Source organism: Myotis lucifugus, unplaced genomic scaffold, assembly GCF_000147115.1.
Source record: "Myotis lucifugus unplaced genomic scaffold, Myoluc2.0 scaffold_142, whole genome shotgun sequence".
In the NCBI taxonomy this organism is placed as follows: domain Eukaryota; kingdom Metazoa; phylum Chordata; class Mammalia; order Chiroptera; family Vespertilionidae; genus Myotis; species Myotis lucifugus.
The window spans coordinates 2125821-2151237 of record NW_005871190.1 but is presented as its reverse complement, the minus strand read 5'-3'; the positions used below and the strand labels follow the sequence as shown (position 1 = coordinate 2151237).

General features: G+C 37.5%; 1 protein-coding gene across 1 annotated transcript in view; it reads left to right on the top strand.

The window, feature by feature from the left end:
- Positions 1-25417, top strand: part of GBE1 (1,4-alpha-glucan branching enzyme 1) — a 270676-nt gene that overhangs the window by 166132 nt on the left and 79127 nt on the right. The window contains exons 11-12 of the mRNA XM_023758898.1: positions 3809-3919; positions 7574-7745. Coding sequence (XP_023614666.1) covers positions 3809-3919; positions 7574-7745 — 283 coding nt within the window. The remainder of the gene's footprint in view (positions 1-3808; positions 3920-7573; positions 7746-25417) is intronic.

The following is a 25417-nucleotide window of genomic DNA, read 5'->3' as shown; positions in this document are numbered from 1 at the left end:
TGACTTTTATAAGTTGTACATTTAATAAAATATTTGCATAACTATCATTTCCTCAACTGTCAATGAAACATGCAAGAGTATTAATCCAAATAACTTTATCCAGAATATCTGTGGCATTCATTGTCATTTACCTTTAGGGTATGATTTAGATTAGAATGTTGCTTCATAATATGGTCTTTCCATTTATGTTTTTTGTTGTTCAGAAGCAAATTACCTACTATACTTGTATGATTTCAAAATCAGTAGTTTGTAATATATTAGTGTAATCATTTACTGAACAAATATTTGCCAACCCAAAATATGCCAAATTTGCTATCTCTCATTTAATATTATTTCATCATTTTTATTATCTAACTAGAGGATTGGGGCAGATGAGCTGGGCCGGCCGGGGTGGGCCGTGGGCGGTTGGCCAGCCCTGCCCCGCCCCGTGGTCAAACTCCCGGTTGAACTCCCCGTCAAACTCCTGGTCAAGGGGACAGTTTGCATATTAGCCTTTTATTGTATAGGATAACTGTTTAAGTAATGGTGATATAAGTACTTAATTATACTCATTCATTGATTCATTAATTCCACTAAATATTTACTGTGCACATAGTATTTCTTAGCACATATAGTTTTTAATTACTCTTTTTGTATTGAGAAAATTATAGATTTACATGCAGCTGTAAGAAATAATACCATGGGATCTGATATTCTCTTAGCAAGTATCCCTCCCAATGGTAACATCTTGCAAAGCTACAGTACAGTATCACAACCAGGATACTGACATTGATACAGTCACGATTCAGAACCCTTCCTTCACCTCAGGTTTCCTCAGGTTGCCTTTAAAGCAACACCTACATCCCTCTTGCCCCCAATCACTTCCTAAGCTGTTAAAACCACTAATCTAATCTTCATTTCTATAATTTTGTCATTTCAAGAATGTTATATACATAGAATCATATAGTATATAACCTTTCTGGATTATCATATTTTCTCAGCAAAGTTCTCTGGAGATTCATCCAGGTTGTTGCATGTGTCAGCAGTATATTGCTTTTTACTGCTGAATAGTATTCCATGGTATGGATATACCACAGTTTGTTTAATCATTTGCCCATTAAAAGACATCTGGATTGTTTCTAGGTTTTGGCTGTTATAAAGAAAAGCTGCTATAAACATTTGTTTGCAGGTTTTTCTATGACCATAAATCATACGCTGGCATTGATGCCCATTTCTTTTAATTACTTTAGGATAAATTCTCTACATTTCTGGATCATGTAGTTGGACATTTAATTTTTTAAGAAACTGCCACACTATTTCCAGAGTAGCTGCACCATTTTATATTCTCACCACCATTGTTGGAGGGATGAAGTTTCTGTACATCCTCCAGCAATGGCACCTGGTGATGTCTTTTTTTATTTTAGTTATTTTATAGATCTGTAGTGATACTTGACTGTGGTTATTTTGCATTTCTTTGATGGCATATAATGGTGAACATCTTTTCATTTGTATGTTTTTTCTTCTTCTCTGTATTCTCTGATAAAATGTTTGTTCCTGTCATTTGACTGTTTTCTAATTGGATCTTTTGTTTACTGTGAAATTATGAGTTTTCTGTATATTCTAGATTCAACTCTTTAGTTAGATATGTGGTTCACAAATATTTTCTCCCAGTCTGATTGTTTGCTTTTTCATCATGTAGGCTTTCATGGAGCTAAAGTTCTTTGTTTATTTTAAATTTGATTGCTGCCAATTTATCTTTTTTATTTCATTTTATTATTTTAATTTTTAATTTTTAAAATGTCATTGTTGATGGTATTACAGATGAATCCCATTTTAGAGGTCCCTCTTTTGGTGTCCAGTCCAAGAATTCTTTGACTATGTTTTTTGTTAAGCATTTTATATTTTTACTTTTACATTTAAGTTTGTGATCCATTTTGAGTTCATTTTTATGCAATACGTAAGACTTAATCAATGTTTTCTTTTTTCCTATGAGTGTCCAACTCTTCAGCCTGGTTTGTTAAAAAAAATAGGGTTGGGCCAAAGTAGGCTAACAGTTGCATTGTGACATTCCTTTGAGTTAAAAAAGCTATTTAATAACCATAACCTACATGCCTTTTTTCATACAAACAACTGTAAACTTGCTTTTGCCCACCCCTGTATGTTTACCTTCCATTGAATTATTTCAATACATTTGTCAAAAATTACTTATGCATATTGTGTAGGTCTGTAACAGTTTCAAAGTGTTGCTTTATCTTGATTTAAACCAACACAAATTTACAATCATGTAGTTCTTATATCTCGGTAGATCACAAATCTGAAATGGGTCTTCACAGTCTAAAATCAAGGCTCTGGCAAGGCTACGTTCTGGCTCTGGTTTCCTTGAGTTTTCTTGGTTCTAAAAGCCACCTATATTCCTTGGCTCATGGCCCCTTCTTTCATCTTCAAATCCAGCAGGGTAGCATCTTCAAGTCACCCCTTACTCTCACAAGTCATGCCTCCTTTTTAGGAAAATCCCTGTAATTCATGGTATTCAGATTCTGGACATTAGGATGTGAACAACTATGGGTGACCATTATTCTGCCTAAGGCAGCCTGCCCTCTGGTGCCCAGTAATTCACAGAGCAGTTACAAGGAATGGCTAAGCACATCTGAATTCCATAGGGAAAAAATAGCAAAGGAAGATACAAGCAGGCCTGAACCCAACTTCTGCTCCCAACATCTGCATTAGTTTTCTCTTGCTGCATAACAAATTACTACACACTTAGCAACTTAAAACATTATTCAGTTATATCATGGTTTCTTCAGAGGGCACTCATTATATTCAAGGTCCCACCCAGACTCTATGTAAAGGGTCGCACAAAGGTGTGACTATGAGGGAGCAGGAATCATGGGGCCACCCTAGAATTCTGCCTGTCACGGAGTGCAATTGACACTTTGAACAGAGAAATGAGCCTATGCAGAAAGAGAGTAAAGGAAAGGGCTATTTTAAGGACATGGCTCTGAGGAGCACCAGCTTTTCTAGGGCAGACAGAGAAAGAGACTTTGCAGAATGCCCAGAGTGGTGGGAACACCAAGCAATCAGAAGTTTTCAGTGTAGATTAGGAAGGAAAGCATTTGGTGGTGAAGGAAGGAGTTAGCCTTGTCAACATGTACAGCAAGTATTTGCCTAAGAAAGAGCAATTACTGACCGGAGAGGCGGTCATCTGAGATCTTGGCAAGGGCATTTGCAATTGAAGTGGTGTTAGAGAGACAGAGGCAGATTGAAGACTGAGTGCAAATGAGTGGAGGCAAAAATGTGTGGTCTGTTAAGATGATACTTATGTTATAATAATTAGCCTTTAAACTTTTAAATAATAGTTGTTTTTTAAATTATTATTTTTAAAGAATGGAACAAAACACTGTTCCTGCTAGTTTTTTGTGTGTTGTTTTTTAATCTAACCTAAAAATGTAGCAAGTATACCTCTGCCTTGTGGAAGTTACAGAAAGAGATATATTGCACAACAACACTTTTCTGTAGTTATTAATCAAGAGGTAGCAATTGTTACAGGGGAAAACTGGTTGCAAAAATTCTAAAGTGCAATGATTAAACCATCTGCACAAAAGTAAAAATATACCTGTGCACACACTGACACACACACATTACACCAATGTCATTTTGGACAGTCTGCTTAAAAGCTGTGATTTCAGAAAAAGTTTCAATAAAGATATCTTTGCTATATGGGTGGGCTTATATCTCTGTGTCAAATAATAATATGATGCATACCCTAAGTCTGGGATTTAATGTAGGAACTATAATGGTTTATGCTAATTATATTCTCTCTTACATCTAGCTACTTAAAGAGTTTAAAGATGAAGATTGGAATATGGGCGACATAGTGCACACACTCACAAACAGACGCTACCTTGAAAAGTGCATTGCTTATGCAGAGAGCCATGATCAGGTAAATGAGTATTTGTGTAAATTTCTCTCTCTGTATGTGAAAATTATTTATGCTTGAAAAACATTTTAAAGTTACTTTGTAAATCTATAACTTCCAGCTTCAAAATGCAGAGCCATTTTTATACTGCCAAACTCTAATTAAAAAATTGTAAATGACAGTTGCAAGTGTTATCTTGCCTGTTTTTCTTTGTTGTAATGAGAGGAATATTGGTGCCGATCCAGGTTAATTTTAATTTCCATTTTAGCTTTCCTTCTAGAAGTTTTCTTTTATGCTTTTTGACAGGCTTTCCTCATTTTCCCCCCAGTCACTAAAATCTCCTGCTAACTGATCACTGTCCCCTCAGCTTCAGTCCCTCTTCTCTAACGCAGCCTGAGATATTTTCCAAAGAGCAAGCTCATTTTGTCAATCTAGAGTCTAGACCTCCTGAGTAAAGCTTGTCCTTCAAGGTCATGCGTAATCTGGTATGAGCCAGTGTTTCTACCTTCATTCTCTGCTCAACTCGCTAGTCATTCTGTTCGTCGCTGCTGCACATTTCCCCCCATTCCTGAATAGGTTACCCTGATTCCAGTCCTGTGCTTTTGCCCACACAGCTACAAGTGCCTGCTTCACCTGGAAGCGGCTATAAAATACCCAACAGCCCGGCTCAGATACCACATTCTCTCTGAAGCCTCCCTCTAGTCATCTAGGGCAAGAATAGTTGCTCCATCATCTATGTTCTCATCATGTTTTAGGCAGAAAATGTGTTTTTATACCTTTGTGATTCCAGCCTTAGTACTGTGACTGTGCCTAGTTAGTCACTCAGTAAACATAAATAAATAGGGGGAAATGGCCATTTAGTTACTTAAAACTATATTAATCCACACATAAACAACATAAAACTTATTCTTTAAACATTAAAAATGAGAAAGTAAAATTTAAAAAATTATTTGTCATATACGTAGTAAGAAAATTAAAGCTTGAACAATAAGCTTCTCTTTTATTTCAGCAGAAATTTATAGATGGTTTTTCAGGTGTCTTCTCTAATTATTAAGAAAGTGTAAGTAGATCAGAGAGGTCAGCTACTAAGACCCATGGGCCAATTTCTGCGTGCCTCCTATTTTTGGTAAAGCTAATTGGAACACAGCCATTCGCATTCATTCTCATTATGTGTATGGCTGCTTTTAAATAGCTGAGACAGAGAAAGTGGCCCATAATGCCTAAAATATGTACTATTTGGCCTTTATAGAAAGTGTGCTGACTCATGAACTAGACATCTGCTAAATTTTGCATCTTTCAAATTGGAGCACTGCTATCTTTTCAACTTAAATTGGCTTAAAGCAGATAAAATAAATATGAAAAAACAGAACCAAAATAGTGCAGAATAATAAATGAATATTAGTAATTTAAGGATGGTGAAAACCAGTCACCAGAAATATAACAATATGAAAATTAGAATACATACATAAATCATATCTTTCTATTACAAACTCCTAGTAGTTGTAGCACATTTTGAGTTTCCAATATGTACTTATTTTATAGGAATTAATGAAATAATAAATAAATGAAGGGGATAAACAAACTGAAGATGAAACTGGTAGATCACTTTCATAATTATCATCCAAAATGTATAGAAACATTATAGAGTTATCTAGAATTATTTCATACTTTAAAGAATCAGGTAATTCTGCCTTGTATTACAGATTGTCAGGAATGTATAAAAAGATGCAAGTTGCCTAGTTCTTTTGAAAAGCAAATGTCTAATACATCTAATAAAAATTATGAATATACAGGGTAGGTCAAAAGTAGATTTACAGGTGTGAGTAGGGGTAAAACAGTTTATTCCTGTATTATTATTTATTAATTACTGTATTATTTCCCATAAGAACAATTACAAACCTACTTTTGCCCCATCCTGTATATTTATAAAATGAATAATATAGAAATGTATACATCATAGTAAAAATATAACAGAATTTATCAAAATGATTTCATAACAGAATCAGAGATTACAGAAATAAGCAGTTATCCATAAAAATATAAACAATTCAAAACAAGTGGAAAGGAGAAATTGTTTAAGAAATAATGCTGTCTAATCACAATTTAACAAATATATTTATATCTTATATACATTGTTTTCAAACTTTTTTTTAGCAGTAGAGCCTATTTTCAAACTGCATTCATATGGAACTCTGTTATATGTCAGATTGAAGCTATATTTTATTAGTATGTGTATTAGTTTGCTAGGGCTGCCACAACAAAATACCACAGACAGGGTTTAAACAGCAAATCTATTTCTCATAGTGCTGGAGGCTGGAAGTACAAGATCAAGGTGTCAGCAGCTTTAGTTTCTCCTGAGACCTCTCTCCTAGGTTTGCAGATGGCATTTTCTCTCTGTGTCCTCAAGTGGTCTTTTTCTGTGCACATTTATCCCTGGTGTTTTTTCCCTCTTCATATAAGGACACCACTCACTGGATTAGGACCCCACCCTTATGACTCACTTAGTCCTGATTACCGCTTTACCCTGTCTCCAAATATAATCACATTGATGATTGGGACTTTGCCTTGAATTTTTTGGGAAGCAGGGTTATAGGCTCAATTTAGTACATAACAGTTCACATTATTTGTATGTTTAGATTTAAAATATTTACCTAGAAGTCAGAGAACAAAGAGGTTGCAAAATAATTTGAACTCACATAACACAAATGACAGTTACCATCTAATCAAACCTTGAGAATTCTTGTGGCAAGAACCATATTCTGAACCAATTCGTTCTTGGCCCACAGCATAAGGACAAGACCAATGGAATGAGTAGTACTCTTGGAACAGTGTATTTTAAAGACAAGTCATTTTAATTCAAAATAGATTACAGAGTATAACAGGTTTGTAAGTCAAAAAATTTTTTAAAACTGAAAATAATTGTAATAGGGTAATGAGGTAATGGTTTAATCTCTATTATATGTTCCACCATACACATATTATTTTTTGTCATTAAAAATTTTGCATTAGTTAGCTGTTTTTAACCATGAATAATTCATGTTGTTATGAGGCCTCTCTTCTACTCAGGGTGTTTCTGAGTAACCTGCCCTATTTATCAATTATTTTATTTTCATGTAAAACAAAAAAAAATTTAGATTAAATGACAAATACAGTGTGGAAGCAAACTTTACATTTTAAGAAAAAATTGTCAAACCTCTGCTGAAGGGGAGGAGAGTCTATTGTACTATGTTTATATACATATTATATATAAGTAATATACATATATAAATACATATACTTGCATATATATACAAACAAATTAATAGTTTTAGAAACTTACATTCTTTCAAAATAAATAAATTCATGGTATGCAAGCTATTTTAAATTTTCAACATTATAATAAATATTCCAATGTCAGAAAATTTGAAGCATCTGCTCAGTTATAATAGGCAGCTGATCATGAATTTTTCACCAAACTGTTTTTAAAAAATCAAATCAGTCCTGAAAACACGTGTTGATTTCTAACAAGTTTTACTGGCTCATCTTTAGCACTGAACGTAATTATTGGCATATGCGTTACATCGATACTAATTCACATACCTCTCCTACATTGTTGTTCATCCTGTGCTATTCTGCTGTAAATCATAGCTGCTTCCTTCCTATTCCTTGAATTCACCTCAGTGACTTTTACTTCTGCAGGCGCTTGTTGGGGATAAGACACTGGCATTTTGGTTGATGGATGCTGAAATGTATACCAACATGAGTGTTCTGACCCCTTTTACTCCAGTTATTGATCGTGGAATACAGCTTCATAAAATGATTCGACTCATTACTCATGCCCTTGGTGGAGAAGGCTATCTCAACTTTATGGGTAAGTATGAATTGAACACATAATCCAATCTGTACTTTAAATGATACCTAATCCTACATGTCCATAAGTCATGCAGAATATATTGCTTTGGCTGTTTAGGTTTAAAGTAGAAAATTATAACTTTATATCTTTAATATTCTGTCATGTGTAAACTGCAAACATTAAATTGCTGTAAGACTGTTATAACTAGTACATGATGTAAAAGTAGTGTAATAGCTGGTATTTTATTTAATACTAGAGGCCCAGTGCATGAAAATCATGCACGGGTAGGGTCCCAAGTGGCTGCCGGCTGCTGGCCGGGGCCTCTCTTCCACCGACAGCCTGCCACTGCCCCCAGCGGGGGCCTCCCTTCCCCCGGCTGCCTGCCACTGCTGCTGGCCTGGGCCTCCCTTCAAACCCTCCTTGGCCTGGCACCACCCACTCACTTGCTCCACCATCCCACCGCAGTCCCGCTCTCATTGGGGCCCATCGGGGCTGGCAGCACCTCCACTGCCGCCCGCTGCCAGCGCCACGTCACCGACACCCACCATGTTCCATGCCAGCCCCTAGTGGTCAGTGCAGGTCTAACTCCTGGTCGGTTGAACTCCTGCCTGTGGGGACAATTTGCATATTAGCCTTTTATTATATAGAGTTATTGACAAGTGGAGTGAATTATTTTTAAAGTAGATATATTTGTCATGTCATAACATATTATACTAATACTAGAGGCCCAGTGCATGGATTCATGCACTGGGGGGGTACCTTGGCCTGGCCTGTGGGGATCGGGCCAAACCGGCTCTATAACATCCCCCAAGTGGTCCCAGATTGCAAGAGGTCACAGGCCAGGCTGAGGGATCCCACTGGTGCAGGATCGGGGCTGAGGAGGGGCCTCGGAAGGGCTCCAGGGTGTGTCTGGCCCATCTTGCCTAGTGCAGATTGGCCAACCCCCAGCAGCAAACTAACCTACCGGTCAGAGTGTCTGCCCCCTGGTGTTCAGTGCACATCATAGCAATTGGTCTAATGGTCGAATGGTTGAACACTTAGCATATTCAGCTTTTATTATATAGGACTAGAGGCCCGGTGCATGAAATTCATGTATGGAGGGGAGGTCCCTTAGTCTGGCCTGCACCCTCTCGCAGTCCGGGACCCCTCGGGGGATGTCCCCCTGCCAGCTTAGGTCCAATCTCCCTGGGCATCAGGCCTAAGCCAGCAGTCAGACATCCCTCTGACAGTCTGGGACCCCTCACTGCTTACCGCCCACCTGCAGCGGAGGCAGGATAGGCTCCTGCCATCACTGCTGTGTTTGCCAGCCATGAGCCCAGCTTCTGGCTGAGTGGCGCTCCCCCTGTGGGAGCGAGCGCACTGACCACCAGGGGGCAGCTCCTGCGTTGAGTGTCTGCCTCCTGGTGGTCAGAGCGTGTCGTAGCGACCAGTTCTTCTGTTCCTAGGTTTGGTCGATTTGCATATTAGGGTTTTATATGGGTTTCTTTGAGGTAATTGTATATCAGTGTATTTTATTATAAATGTGAAAGCCATGGCCCAAGATATTATGATGGGCAAAAAAACATTTTTTAAAAATATGAGTATTCAAAGTTCATTATTATCTGAAGGTTCTTGATTGATAAAATATGTAAATCAACTAATATAGTTTTCTCTTCTATTTGGTTAACAATGTCCATTTGAACATTTGAATTTTAGGAGATTTTGCCAGCTTTTCAGCTAGAGAGAGACAGACAGATTGGTAAATGCATATAGGAGGCTGACTTACTTTTCTATAGTAAAAGCCCAAGTGCTTCAAATTAACTAATTTCTTCCTGGAAGATTTTATAAAGAATCTCAGATTGGACTTTTAGAAGTTTCTATTTTGATGAGGCTACACTTATAAAAAATGCTGGAGGATGAATGTTAGTGTTTTTGTAAGACTGATTCCTAGAGGGAACTTAAGAGAAGTGAAACTGACATTTATCAAATATCTGTCATGTGGTAGGCCTGACCTTCAAGTCTACCACCCCCACTCCTACATTCTTCTTTCACCCTCTGGGTAAGAAAATAAAATTCATTTTGGTCTTAGAAAAAAAACAAAGATTGATGCTTCCTCCCCTTTCTTATTTTCCTATCTCATTCAATTACTAAATCCTCAGGCCCTTAACACAAATGACCATGTTTTTAACCAGTAATGTGTATAGGCAAGTACAAAAATTCCTTCTCTTCTCCACCAGAGAGGAGTCTCAGAGTATGCCCTGTTTTTAATCATACATGCAATTGCACTCAACAGTTCATGTACATTTAAGTAGCCTTCTAGCTATCCCTTATTACATTGTTCTGTTTAATTCTTGCATGTAATTAGATGTTCATGTTAGCTTATGCATTTGTTGTCTCACTCTTCCACTAAGCTCATGAAACCAGGAGCTTTAACTGTTTAATTCATCATTGTATGCCCAGGACCTGCACCCTGTCCAGAGAATGCTTTCAATAAAGATGTGTTTAATCGGGAGAAAATAAAAATAAAACACTTCTATTTTTTGATAGCTTTTGGTTAGAAAGCGAAGCCCTATAAACTATACACTAAATTTTACCTGCATGACTATACCTCTGGGTACATTCCTCTTCTCTCAGGATCATCAGAACTTGTTAATATCCCTAAACTGCCAGGAGGTATCCTTCCCTACCTGTGAGACTGCACCGTGCCAGCCAAGCACCTGACCACATTTCCTGAGGGAATTAGCAGGCATTGTATCCAGAAGTAAAATCAGCTTCAGTTCCTTAAAAGTAACTGTTTCTTCCTGACACAAGGAGCATCACTCATAAATATGGCCTTTTCAGCAAGGCCTTAGTTACACAATTGTTTTATTCAATTATATTCTGATAAAAATAACCTATGCAAATAACGATGTCTCCATGTAAAGCAAGGAGAACTGGGGGTTAATGAGAGATTTTTAATGTTATATTTCATTTACAAAAGCAGAGTCTGTAAAGTTGTTACAGTCAGTAGATAATGTAAGATAATAATGAAAAGGGCTATGGGGTTTACTTAGAAACTGCAACAGTTTTCCAAATAAAACCAAACTGAAATAACACCTCTGAGTTACTGCAGTCAGTCCTATATTAAGCTCACTGCTTCTGAAAATTCTAGAAGTCCTGGCTCAGTCTATTGCTTTACTCTGGAAGTTGTGAAAAACTATTAGATATGTGACTGCCTTGATCAATTTAAAACTCAGAAGCCTGTACCTTAGAGTGGAGAGTGTCAATAGTTTGAAGTAGCTGGCAGGTTCTTTTCCTGAGACTGCCTTCCTTTGTTGTAGTTCTACCTGTAGCATGTCATAGGCCTCCCGGCAGGCAAGTACCAGATTAAAGCAGAACTGTTTGCCGATGACAGACTGAGTGGGCCTAGTGAATTAATATTGACAACTTTCACGTAAGGAAGGTCTGATGAAAGTTCACAATGAGAACTAGAACTACTTCTTGAGTCTTGGTCAGTATTTTCCCTGAGGGTCCAGGAACTTCATAAATTCTGTGCAATGTTTATATTAATATCACATTAACTGTATATATTCAACTTAAGGCAGGTCAAACATCTGTTCTCTTTTGGAAACTTCTCATGGAACTTTCAATAGTAACACAATCAATAAACACATTTCTAGCATCTCTTTCTAAAATGTCTGTAAATTAACCATATTTGTGATATCAAATATAATGTTGAAGCTATTCTTTGATATAGGACTGAGCAATCCTTTGAAGATTTATTCTTTTGTCCTCCAAATAAATGGCTTCTAATATTTAACTCCAATATATCACCTTTTTTAATTCCTTCTATCTCAATATCTTTTGTAAGTCTTGTATATCTCTAACTTTAAAATCTGTAATTTCCATTTTTTTCATAGAAATGTAGTTTTATTTCAATAGAGACATGCTGAATACAAAGGGGTGAAATAAATGAGTAATCATTAACATAAAAAATAGGACATTGTAATAAATATTAATATTTTTTCTTGAACATTAACTTACCAGACACTGAATAACTGCACAAGTTAATAAGCATAACACAAATAAACCTATTTTTCTTGTTCTCTGAAAGTGAAATATTTCCTGTTATGCACAGATGCCTTTAATTCTGATTATTGATGTGTTTTATAAAATTTTATATTTCCCCATGAGCTATTATGACTTTAAATATGTATCTTTTTTTTCCTTTCCTTTTTCTGATCATGTCTCTGTTCAGCTTACTGACTTCAATGATTACAGTGCCTTCCAGCTGACCTGTAAGGCTCACATGAATAGTCCCCTGTGGGTTTCCACATTGATGGCTTGGCTGGAGCCAAGGAAGCCTTCTTTCAGTTATTGAATGTACCAACCTCTGAACTCTGTACATGTTACTGTTCTCGCTCTTGGAGTCATCCCCCTCAAACACTCCCTCCCTTACCTGACCACATCCTTTATTTGCAACTCTCACGTCCTTCCGCAGGCCTTTCCTAAAGCCTCAAACCATGCTAGCTTTCCTACTATACATTTTTATAGCACTGTATATTACCTTTCATGACACTTAGCAAAATTACATTTGAAAAACTATTCAGTGTATGATTCCCTTGATAAAATTAAAACTCAGTGAAAATAGAGGTCATCAGTGTCTTATTCACTACGATATCTTCATGAAGTAGTAGCAACTAGCATAATAATTAGCACATCACAAGGCTTGCACATTTTTATATGCAATATATATATATATATATATATATATATATATATATATATATAGCCTGTGTGTAATATTTTTAGCAGCAGTTCATTAGCTGCAATCACCAGTTGTAGTTTCAAGCAAAGTAATTTTTTCAAGTGGTATATAAGAAATTAATATTTTAAAAAATCAAATTAAGAAATTCTTCAAGACTGAGGAGCAACCTGATAGTTTACTCATGTTTTAGACATTTTTAAACTTGTTAACTATCTGGAATTTTAATTTCATTTCCCGCTAATAAAGAAATGGTGAGTTAAAAGGAGTAAAATGGCAACACATTTTTATATTTTTTTAATTAAACCATGTTTATAAAAATTTGGCAGGCATTTAAATATGTGTTCTTTTATCAAAAATCATTAAGGTAAATAATGGATTTTCTCAGAATGATACCAGTTTGGCTGTTTTGTTTTGTTTGTTTTTGTCTTATGTACTGCTAATTTTGAGCTTTAAAAAAACATTTTACTCTAGCTAAAGCAGATGAACATTTGCTATGAACTTTTTGATTTGCTAAGTTATGCTAATTGGTAATGAATAAATGCATTTATATTTCCTGTTCTTCTGTCATGTAGTCAAATAAAAGAATTGAATATAGAAGAGGGAAGCAGGAATAGCTAAATTATTTTTATATTTTCATATCACTGATTATAAGAGTTTATATTGGCATAGCATTGTGTACTTTCTAAAACATTTTCATGTGCATCATCTTACTTAATCTTTATTGTCTTTCTTTTTTATACTATGCCTTAGTTCAAAAGAAGCCTGAGATGAAAGTTAGAAGAGTGCTAAGGTATGCTAGGTAGATGCTACAATTCCCAATTTGCTAAAACTACAACCAGGAGAGGCAAACGGGAATACTAACTCTGTACACTGGGAATGACAGCAGCTGGTTGGTTGTCTTTTGCTTCTGATTTCCAATTTGAGAAAATTCATTCTTCAATCAATATGTAGATGAGCCGTGGTTATTAATGAATATTAATAATATTAATAATTAATTAATATGTTTTAGGGAAAAGATACAGCATAGTGGTTAAGAAAACTATCTGAATGGGAATCCAAGCTTTTGAGCTGTGTCCTGGATAAGATGTGTAATCACTTGTATCTTCATGTGCTCGGTGGTAATGGAGTGGTGCCTGCTCCAAGGAGTGTTGGGAAGGTGATTTGATTTAATACAAATACAAGATTCAGAGTATTGCCAGGCACAGCGATCATACTTAACTTTTATTTAGGTTTAATTTTAAATTGAACTTACTATTACTGTTTTTAATATCATTAGTTGCCCCATTAAATATATGAGTCCTGAATGCTGATGTTCCAATTCCCTCTAAAAGGGTTTCTTTAGAATCTTGTCTGATGATACATTGTTTAACCTAAATGTTGTTTTTTTAAATGTTTAATTTATTTCTCTTTAAAATATCAGAAAGGTAATACTTGTTCATTAAAAGTCAAATATCATTTTGCAGTTTATATGTGTAAACTAAGTCATTTCTGCAGTCTCACTAAGAGTAAATATTACTGTTTTTGTGTTTCATTCTTAGTGATATTTACTGAAAGTTGCTGTGAAAACACCTTACTTGGTTAGCTTTCATGTATGAAGGATCTGAGAGTTGCCTTGATTTCTTTTTATTTCTAAGGTGAACCAATATCATATTGATCAGTTAGTATTTGTGATGTATCATATTACATGGTGGATATGCAGGAATCTCTGGAAGCATTGGATGAAACTTAACATGTTTCTCTGGCATACCTGTGCACAGAGTTGAGAGATAGGGAGAGAGAATGCAGATGGACTTAGGCAAGTTCAGTTTAAAAAATTAGTGAGCTACGTTTCAATTTAAACTATAAATTTAATATATTAATAACACATTCTAGAATATGGTTTAACAATTTATAAAATTCTCTCATGCTTCCGACATTTATATGTATCTACTAGGTACCAGATATTGCTAAGTGGTGGATATTCCAAAGTGGAAATAGTTTTGCCCTCAATGTCTCAAAATTCGAAAGGAAATACAGACAAGTAAGCAGACAGGTACCTTAATTCTAGTATGTGCACTAGATACAGTGAAGGAGATCAGCAGAGAATGTCATGTCAATATGTAGAAACTAGGTTAGAAGCTTGTTGGTGAAATTTAGGAGCTGCTTCAGTCAGCCACACTTAGAATAGCATAAGAAAGCCATGCAATGAAATCAGTAAAAGTTTAAGTCAGAGAAGAACTGAAGAAATGGTGTGAGATTAAAGTCAGTTGGGAATCTTAAACTTCAAATAAAGATAAAAACTGAGACCTAAGGGAATTATTTTAGAGATCACTCATTGATTGGCAAGTTTAATGAAAAATGTGTTTTTTTCAGCTACTTTAAAATATCATAAACTCTTTAGTAAGACAGACTTGATATTAATGGTTAAATGGCTATGGTTTATTAGGATACATATGAGAAAAAATATGATGTACAATGGTTAATAACCTATATGGATATGCCTTTGCTACTTCTTATAAGCATTGGTTGTTTAAGAATGTTTAACCGATAGTTAAAAGTAAATATAAAATGAAAAATATCTGCTGCACACATAGGGTGACCTCAGTGAATATATGTTAATTGTGTGCAGATAGACTACTGAAGCTATTCAAAGAAGAAAGTGAGGGATAGGGATGTATTTTGCCCAGTTTTCTGGTGGTTACCTGCGATCATGGAAGTGTTAAGCTTTCCTAATCCAGTCAGTTGAGGCAGTGGGAGTGTCACATGGCCTCATAATGTGACTCCACAGAATTGCTATAGGAAGTGTGGGCAGGCAGGCAAATGGATCACTGTGCCCAGTGATCACAGTTACTAGGGGGAGAAAATGCTAATACTGATATTGCAGTAAAAATTCCATATAATACCAAAATAGTGGCATTGACAGTAGTTTCTATTAAAGACTGCTTAGAATTGTGGAAAAAGAGAAGAAACTAAATATTTAATTCATTTAAAATATTCACATACAAACATAAACTGAAATCTAAGTATTGAGCACTTGCTGATTTAAAATATTGGCAAAGTAGAACATAATCAGCTATTCAAACAAAAGGATAAAAATTTAGTCACAAATTTGAAAAGGATATAATGTTAATAATTTTAAATGTGAATTTCAAAAATAAACTACATTAAAATGTCACCATTGATTTGCAAGTCCCTTTTTGTGAAAAATTTTCTGGCTTTTCAGAAAGCTCCTTGTAACCCTACCCTAGTCTGGGCAATGATGGTAAGGAGAAAGTTACACTGGACAGATGACTCCAAATATTTTCTTTATTTTCATGTAATCAGATAGGTGTCTTATCGAGTAATTTTAAGAGAACTTTTTAAAACAACTTTTGTGGTTTTTTTTTTAAGGACTACAATCTTCTTATTGAGAGCTTGCTGCAAGTTTTGTTTTAAAGGAAGTTTTTTGTTTTCCCCCTTGATTTGACTTCATCTTCTTTAGTTTCATTACATATAAGAAGAGATTCAAATTCAGAGTGACCTGAGTCACTTTAAATGCTATCATGTTTATATTCCACTTGTTCAGAAAGCCTTTGAACTAAAGTAAGAAGTATACTTGCAATAGAAGCTTTGCTTTCTCTGTTGTCATTTTTCTTCTTCCTCTTGGGGTATTATAAAGTTATAGAAGAACATTTTCTAAATGAGTACACCTTTATTCAATTTGAAATTTTAATGCTGCCTATAACTCTCTGGGTATATCTCAAAACATAAATGATTTAAATTTCTCATTGAAAATATACTGAACTAGCAGTGTTAAATCAACAAAACTAGCACTGTGTCACTACTATAATGTAGCATGATAGTCCAGAAAACTGAAAACTTGTGTTGTAATCATAAAACATGCATATTTTCCTTATGACATCAGATGTTAATGCATAAACTGAAATGTCAGAAATAATTTGGAATCAATGGAACTCATTGATTTGTATGCTCACTTATTTATTTATTTATTTAGGTTAAACTCAATGTTTCCATGTCAGTTTCTGGATACAGGTACAGGTTGGTTGTAAGTGGATTGTGTGAAGGCAAAGAAGTTCATGCTCAATGGCTTTTATATCCTAAACTAGTGGCCTGGTGCATGGAATTAGTTAGAATTCCTGGGGCAGCGCCACGGCTCTAAGGGCATCTGCAGAGTGAGTGGGCAAAAAATAAAGGAAAAGAAAGAAAACTCACTCGAGTCTTCTGGCTGGCTCCGGTGCAGGGACTAATGCAGGTGGTCCCAGGTGGTGGCCTACGGGGCAGGACTGGGCTATACAGGCTGGACACGCCCTAGTGCCAACCTCCTGTAGTCCCTCCCCAGCCGGCCCCATGTGGGGCGGTGCCGTGGCTCGAAGGGCATCTGTGGAGTGAGCGGGGTCACTCCGGCAGGTGGGGTCCCTCTGCCTGGCCTGTGGGGATTGGGCCGAAACCGGCTCTTTAACATCCCCGTGGGGTCCCAGAGTGTGAGAGGGCACTCTGCACAGCTGCTGTCATACAGGGTGTGGAACACAAATGCAGGTGTGCAGTAAACCAGAGGCCGACAGTGCCGCCGGAACAACATAAACCACAGCCGAAGGCGGGATCGGATGGTCCCGCGAGGAATCTGGCTCCCTCCTCTCTGGTTTTGGGGTGCGTCACCTGAGAACCGCCACTGCCAAGTCACCGCAGCTCGGCAGCTCCTGTGTTGAGCATCTGCCCCCTGGTGGTCAGTGTGCATTATAGGTACCGGACGGTCGTATGGTCACTTAGCCTTTTATATATATAGATGAGGACTTCTTTGAGAGTGGAAGGAGTAAGAGGCTTTGAGAAAAAAAATGGAAGCATGAAATAGATATTTCCATGTGTGAAAATACTAGAGAACCATAGTAGGATAACTAGGTAATATTGAATGTTCCTTTGACATTTGTAATCAATACTTTAAGTTGAAACAGCCTTTTGGTTATGTGACATTTTTCTAAAAGGCCACGGTTGATCAAGGGTTGGAGTTTTGCCGGGAATTTGCTCTAAAGAAAAAAAGAATTTTGAAAGTCTGAGGAAATAACTGATAAAAAACTGATAAAGCATTGGTTCTCAAAATCACACATTGGAATGACCTGAGGAGGTATAAAAAATACTAGAAATTGTTATTGGTCTTGGAATTTTAAAAAATATTTCCAGGTAATTCTTAATGGTAGGAGGTAAAGAGAGAATTCCAAGAGGGTGTAAAAAATACAGCACATGCCCTAGCTGGTTTGGTTCAATGGATAGAGCATTGGCCTGTGGACTGAAAGGTCCCAGGTTCAGTTCCAGTCACGGGCACATGTCCAGGTTGCAGGCTTGATCCCCAGTAGGGGGCATGCAGGAGGCAGCCAATTAGTGATTCTCTATCATGATTGATGTTTCTATCTTTCTCTCTCCCTTCCTCTCTGAAATCAATAAAAATATATTAAAAAAAAAGAAACAGCACTCTTTTGGGGTATCTATATATATAATAGGCTAAGCAACCAGTCTACCGGCCAGTAGGTATGACGTGCACTGACCACCAGGGGGCAGACACTCAACGCAGGAGCTGCCGAGCTACTGTGACTTGGCAGCAGTGGTTCTCAGGTGATGCACCCCGGAACCAGCGAGGAGGGAGCCTGAATCCTCTCGGGGCCACATGATTCCACCTTCTGCCATGGGTTATGTTGCTGGGGCACTGTTGGCCCCGAATCTGGTTTACTGCCATGCTGCGGTGACTGCAGACGCCCTTTGAGCTACAGTGCCGCCCCAGGTGCAGCCGGCTAGGGAGGGACCTCAGGAGGTTGGAGAGACCTCGGGAGGTTGGAGAGACTTCGGGAGGTTGGCTCCAGGGCATGTCTGGTCCATCTTGCCCAGTCCCACCCTGCTGGCCACCTTATAATTAATTTCATTTCAATGTGCACGAATCCGTGCACCGGGCCACTAGTAGGACATAATTGAGAGGGCACAGGAAGAGGGTGTAGGAGAAAGAGAAGGGCAGTTGGGATAGGACAGCATGTGGTAAGTCCAGCTGTTGGTGAATGAGGAGCCTGGGTTTAGACTTCCCATGGTAAGTAAGGCCAGTAGGAATGGGGCTTCTGCAGTTTTCCTGATTGGTATTGAGAAGCATTTTCAAGTATATTTTTATTAATAAATAAAATTTAAATCAGCAGCCTTTTCTTATATTGTTTACTCTACTTATAAACAAACTAAAAGCATGACAATAGAGAGAAAACTATTTTTTGATTCACAGTGTGGGTCATCAATATGTGTACATATGTTTCACTGCTCTCTTGTTTAGGAACCTCATTATCATGATGTTATTCTAGTTTCTGTAATGAGTGATACCTGTGGAGAAAGAGGCATAATTATAAACTGGCAATTTTCTCTCTCAGCAGTACCATGAAATTTCCATTACTAATTTTGAAGGATTTTCTCAATATGATTATATTGTGTTTTTGACATTTGCATTTCTGTGGAACATTTTTTAATGAATCGCTACATTCCTCCCAAAGTCACAGGGAAGGTTGGGGAAATTTTGTCCCAAGTGTCAGTCTGCATTTAGTGACAGCTACAGTGTCCTTCATTATAAATGTGTGATCTTACTTTAGTCTTCCATCTGTAATTGTATAGTGTCAAACCTGCAAATTTTCCTCTTTTTTTTTTTTGATAGATAGACATACAATAAAACTTTAAATGTCTTCCTGCTAAGTGCTGGAATTGAAGAAGTTATAGGAAGACAAAATACATTCTCCAGAGCAGCTGGAGTGCTAATTTTTGGCATTTTTCTCTTAGCTTGTTGAGGCAAGTTTACTGAATGTAGCATGACTAGGAGAAGTCTATAAAATCGAGCTGTGAAAAACTGCAGAATTCTCAATAGGAGCAGTTGTAAATGGCTTGAAGCCCTGTGAAAATGCTCAGAGACACAACTGATACCTATTTTAAATGGTGTAGATTTAAAAGTAATGGCCCTGATTTGATTTACAGCACACTGATAACCAATTTTAACTGGCATTTAATGAGAACATACCATGAGCATGACATTGTGCTAAGAGTTAAGGAAGCGCTGCAATTACTTGGAGAGCTTTAAAATACTGAAGCCTGAGCCCTACACCAGCCATTGTAGCTGGAGCTGTTGAGCCTGAGGATCCGGCACTAGAAGTTTTAAAAAGTCCCACCAAGTGATTTCTTTTAATTTAAATTCTTTATTGTTTAAAGTATTACATATGTCTCCTTTTTCCCCCATTGACCTCTCCCCAGCCACTCCCATCCCCCAGCACATGTCCTCACCCTTCTGCTCTCTGTGTCCATTGGTTATACTTATATACATGCATACAAGTCCTTTGGTTGATATCTTACCCCCACCCCCTCCCACCCTTCTCTGCCTTCCCTCTAAGATTCGACAGTCTGTTCGATGCTTCCGTGTCCCTGGATCTATTTTTGTTGATCATTTAATGTTATTCATTATATCTCACAGATGAGTGAGATCATGTGATATTTATCTTTCTCCTACTGACTTACTCCGCTTAGCATAATGCTCTCCAGGTCCCTCCATGCTGTTGCAAATAGTAAGAGTTCTTTTTTTTTATACAGCAGGGTAGTATTTCATTGTGTAGATATACCACAGTTTATTGATCCACTCAAATGCTGATGGGCACTTAGGCTTTTAACAAATCTTAGCTACTGTACTAGTAAATTGTGCTGCTATGAACATAAGGGTGCATATATTCTTTCTGATAGGTATTTCTGAGTTCTTGTGATATATTTCTAGAAGTGGGAACACTAAGTCAAATGGGAGTTCCATTTTTAATTTTTTGAGAAAACTCCATATTATTTTCCACAGTGGCTGCATCAGTCTACATTCCCACCAGCAGTGCACGAGGGTTCCTTTTGCTATACATCCTTGCCAGCACTTGTCATTTGTTGATTTGGTAATGATAGCCATTCTGACAGGTGTGAGATGGTACCTCATTGTTGTTTTGATTTGCATCTCTCGGATGATTAGTGACTTTGAGCAAGATTTTATATGTCTCTTGGCCTTCTGTATGTCTAATTTCAAAAGGGGTTTATTTAGGTCCTTTGCCCATTTTTCATTGGATTGTTTATCTTCCTTTTGTTCAGTTGTATGAGTTCCCTATAAATTTTGGAGATTAAACGCTTATCGAATATAACATTGGCAAACATGTTCTCCCATGCAGTGGGCTCTCTTGTTGTTTTGTTGATGGTTTCTTTGTTGTGTACAAGCTTTTTATTTTGATGTAGTCCCATTTGTTTATTTTCTCCTTAGTTTCCATTGTCCTAAGAGCTGTATCTGTAAAGATATTGCTATGACATATGTCTGATATTTTGCTGCTTATGGCTTCTTCTAAGATTTTTATGGTTTCCTATCTTACGTTTAAGTCCTTTATCCATTTTCAGTTTATTTTTGTGTATGTTGTAAGTTGGTGGTCTAGTTTCATTGTTTTGCATGTATCTGTCCAATTTTCCCAACATCATTTATTGAAGAGACTGTCTTGACTCAATTGTATGCTCTTGCCTCCTTTGTCAAATATTAATTGAGCATAATGGCTTAGGTCAAATTCTTGGTTCTCTGTTCTGTTCCATTGGTCTATATGTCTGTTCTTGTGCCAGTATCAGGCAGCTTTGAGAATAGTGGCTTTGTAATATAGCTTAATATCTGGTATTGTGATCCCTCTTACTTTGTTCTTCTTTCTCAGGATTGCTGTGGCTATTCGGGGTCTTTTTTATTCCATATGAGATTTTGGAGAGTTTGTTCTAGGTCTATGAAATATGCCATTGGTATTTTAATGGGGATTGCATTGAACTTTATATTGCTTTGGGTAATATGGACATTTTAATGATGTTGATTCTACCAAACCATGAACATGGCATATTCTTCCATCTGTTTATGTCTTCCTCTATCGCTTTTTTTTTCAACATCCTGTAGTTTTCTGAGTAGAGGTCTTTTACCTCTTTAGTTAAGTTTATTCCTAGGTATCTTAATTTTTTTGTTGCAATGATAAATGGGATTTTTTTTTTAGTTTCTCTTTCTGTGAGTTCATTATTGGTGTATAAAAAGGCCACAGATTTCTGGCTGTTAATTTTGTGTCCTACTACATTGTTGAATTCATTTATTAAGTCTAGTAGTTTTTTAAAAAATATATTTTATTGATTTTTTACAGAAAGGAAGGGAGAGAGATAGAGAGCTAGAAACATCAATGAGAGAGAAACATCGATCAGCTGCCTCCTGCACATCTCCTACTGGGGATGTGCCCGCAACCCAGGTACATGCCCTTGACCAGAATCGAACCTGGGACCTTTCAGTCTGCAGGCCGATGCTCTATCCACTGAGCCAAACCGGTTTCGGCAAGTCTAGTAGTTTTTTAATGGAGTCTTTAACAATATGTCATCTGCGAATAATGATAGTTTTACTTCTTCTTTTCCAACTTGGATGCCTTTTATTTATTTTTCTTGTCTGATCGCTATGGCTAGTTCTTCCAGTACTATGTCGAACAGGAGTGGTGAAAGTGGGCATCCCTGTCTTATTCCTGTTCTTAGGGGAAATCATTTTAGTTTTTGCCCGTTGAGTATGGTTTTGGCTGTAGGTTTGTCATATAAGGTTTTTATTATGTTGAGGTATGATTCCCTCTAGTCCCACTTTGCTAAGAGTTTTTATCAAGAAAGGGTGTTGGATTTTAAATCAACTACAATAAAAACAAAAACAAAAATCAAACACTTGGAGGCTTAATAGCATGCTATTACACAATGATTGGGTTACCAAAGAGATCAAAGAAGAAATAAAAATCAACCTGGAAACAAATGCCAATGAAAACACAACAATTCAAAATAAATGACATAGAAACAAACAAAAAACAATACATAAGATCAATGAAACCAAGAGCTGGTTCTTTGAAAACATAAACAAGATTGATGAACCGCTAGCCAGGCTCACCAAGAAACAAAGAGAGAGGACCCAAATAAACAAAATCAGAAATGAAAGAGGTGAAGTAAGAACCGACCACACAGACATACAAATGATTGTAAGAAAAAACTACGAACAACTCTACTCCAACAAACTGGACAATCTAGACAAAATGAACATATTCCTAGAAAAATACGATCTTCTAAAACTCAATCAGGAAGAATCAAAAAACCTGAATAGGCCAATAACTACCGATGAAATTGAAGCAGTAATCAAAAACTTCCCGCAAACAAAAGCCCTGGTCCGGATGTTTTTACAGGGGAATTCTACCAAACATTCAAAGAAGAACTAAAAGCTATCCTCCTCATACTACTCAAAAAAAAAAAAAATTTAAGAGGAAAGCACATGTCCAAGCTCTTTCTATGAAGCCAGCATTACCCTAATACCAAAACCAGATAAAGACACCACAAAGAAAGAGAATTACAGGCCAATATCCCTCATGAACATAGATGCCAAAATCCTCAATAAAATTCTAGCAAATCGGATCCAGCATTACATTAGAAAGATCATACACCATGACCAAATGGGATTTATTCCACGGATGCAAGGCTGGTACAATATCCGCAAATCAATAAATGTTATACATCACATAAACACATTGAGAGACAAAAATCACATAATCATATCAACTGATGCAAGAAAAGCATTTGACAAAATCCATCAAGTGATTTTAATTCATGAAGTTACAACATAGAGATCCATGGATGGAGGGAACTGGTGAAATGAAGGTCTGGGCCAGAAACAGATCCCAACTGTGCTGAAAGCACTAAGAGCAAGCTGCTGGAACCTCCTGTGCCTCTCCCCTCGTGCTTTAAATACTCTTCTCAGAACTGGAAATGTCCTCTCTGCCAGGTTAATTTTCACAAAAGGGCCTCCAAATCCTTGCTGATGATTATAACCTGCAAGAAGTGTCACATTAGAGAAACTTCAGCTTAACCTATTGGAGAATGTTTCTGATGTAACCCATCCACATTTTTCTCTCACATTGTCCAAATTGAATATTATCAGACCCTTTCCAAATAGGAAAGTGCTTTACTAATAATGTGGATGTTGAGAAGCAAAGAGAAGCAACTGAACCTCTCTGTCCTTAATTCTTTAAGCCTTAGTCTCAGGGTAAGGTACTTGTATCGCCCCTGCTTTCTTCTTTGGGATATGTGTGGTTGTCAATGGAGGTGGAGGCAATGATTCCTGAACTGCTCTTTACCTGGCTGACCTCCTACTGAATTTCCAAAGAAAGATTTGAAGCAGTAGGATGAGACCCAGTGCAGCTTCCCAGTCAGCATCCATCTGAGCAAGGTCTGCTGCTCGCTGGTCCTTTGTCTCAAAGCCTTTACACCAGAAAAATGAACTGTTCTCTCTCTGATTTATTTCTATAAAACCCTGTCAGAAAAGTGGAGATATTAATTATTACTCCTGATTCAATCACTTGTTTTCATTAGAGAGACTTGCAGAGAAAATAAAATTGTCTTTCTGTGCAGGGCATGCTAACCAGTTCAGTGTTAGCCCTCATGTGTTATGTGTGGATTTTAAACTGAAACCTATCATCTAGGTCACTAATCTTCCTCCTGAAGAAGGTGTATCATCATAAAGAAATAAAATTTTCATGCACAGGAAACAACCTGATTTTCTTTTCACCTCTATCTCTTCAAGGTGAGATAATCAGAAATAGACATTCTAACTTAGAGGCTTTGTAACAAATTTCCTAATATAACAAACCCACGAAGTGGACCTGGGTCTTAGAATAAGTCTCAGTGAAAAGAGCACAGTTGCTTCTAAAATTAATAAGTGAATTTTTTTCTCTTCGACTACTACTACTACTACACACACACACACACACACACACACACACTATCTACATAGCCCTGGATTAGAAGGATATATATATATATATACCTAAGCAACCGAATGACCGGAACAACCGGTTGCTATGACGTGCACTGACCACCAGGGCGCAGATGCTCAATGCAGGAGCTGCCCCCTGGTGGTCATTCCCCTTTACAGAGGGAGCACCGCTCACCTGAGACCTGTCCGGGCGGCCCACCAGCCCAGCAGCAGACACTCACTCCTTCAGTCCAATCTCTGGAGAACGGGCCAGGCACCGACGGACCAACGCTGCTTGCATGATCCTGACAGCCCTAGCGGCCTCCTGAAAGTTGGCCTCAGGCATCACTGCCGCTTCCCTTCCCTAGATGCTCTGCAAGGAAGAAACAACATAAAAGTTGCCGCCAGTTGGCTCCCGACAACCAGCGCGAAAGTCAGTGGGACAGATCTGGATCCTGGGATGCAAGGGCATCCCACCGCCCGCCCAGAGGGTCAATCACATCCCCCCCAACCCCCCGGGGACCCCAACCATGCACGAGTTTGTGCACCAGGCCTCTAGTTGTATATAAACCATTCTAGCTCCAGTGTTGAGTTGTACATGGTTTAGTTTGCAGAATGGAGGTAATGTGTACTCTAACATTACTTAGAGATATAGAAATTTTATCAAACCCTGTTTATTACTTTATTACCTAGGATTTTGGAAGAACCCCAAAGCCTCATTTTCTAACTATGTTGTTCAGTGTCCCACCAAAGATTCTCCTAAACTTGGAGAGTCAACAGTTCCAGGATCCTTTATCAAATTGTTCATCTCCTTAAGGAAGGGGGAAAAAAAATGGGATGCTGCCCTAGGAGGTGTGAATAAAGATCAGTTAATATGCAATGAACATTATCCCTAGCTCTGAATTCCCAATGTAATGTTACACCTTCATTTAAGCCTCGATTCAATCCCGGAGAACCCCGTGAGTCATAACCATGTCTTATTGGTGGAAACTGCCTCAAGGAGATGCCAGTAAATGAATAGCATTTGCAGCATCTCCTCTCCCCCACCTGTCCCATAGCAGTTTTCTCTATACTTCAATATATTTCTGCTGTGGTGTTAGGCTCCTGAATCTTTTCTCACCTTCACTAATTTTCTCCTCTCCAGTTTTACTATGTAGTAAGGCTTGTTATTTGACTTACACCCCA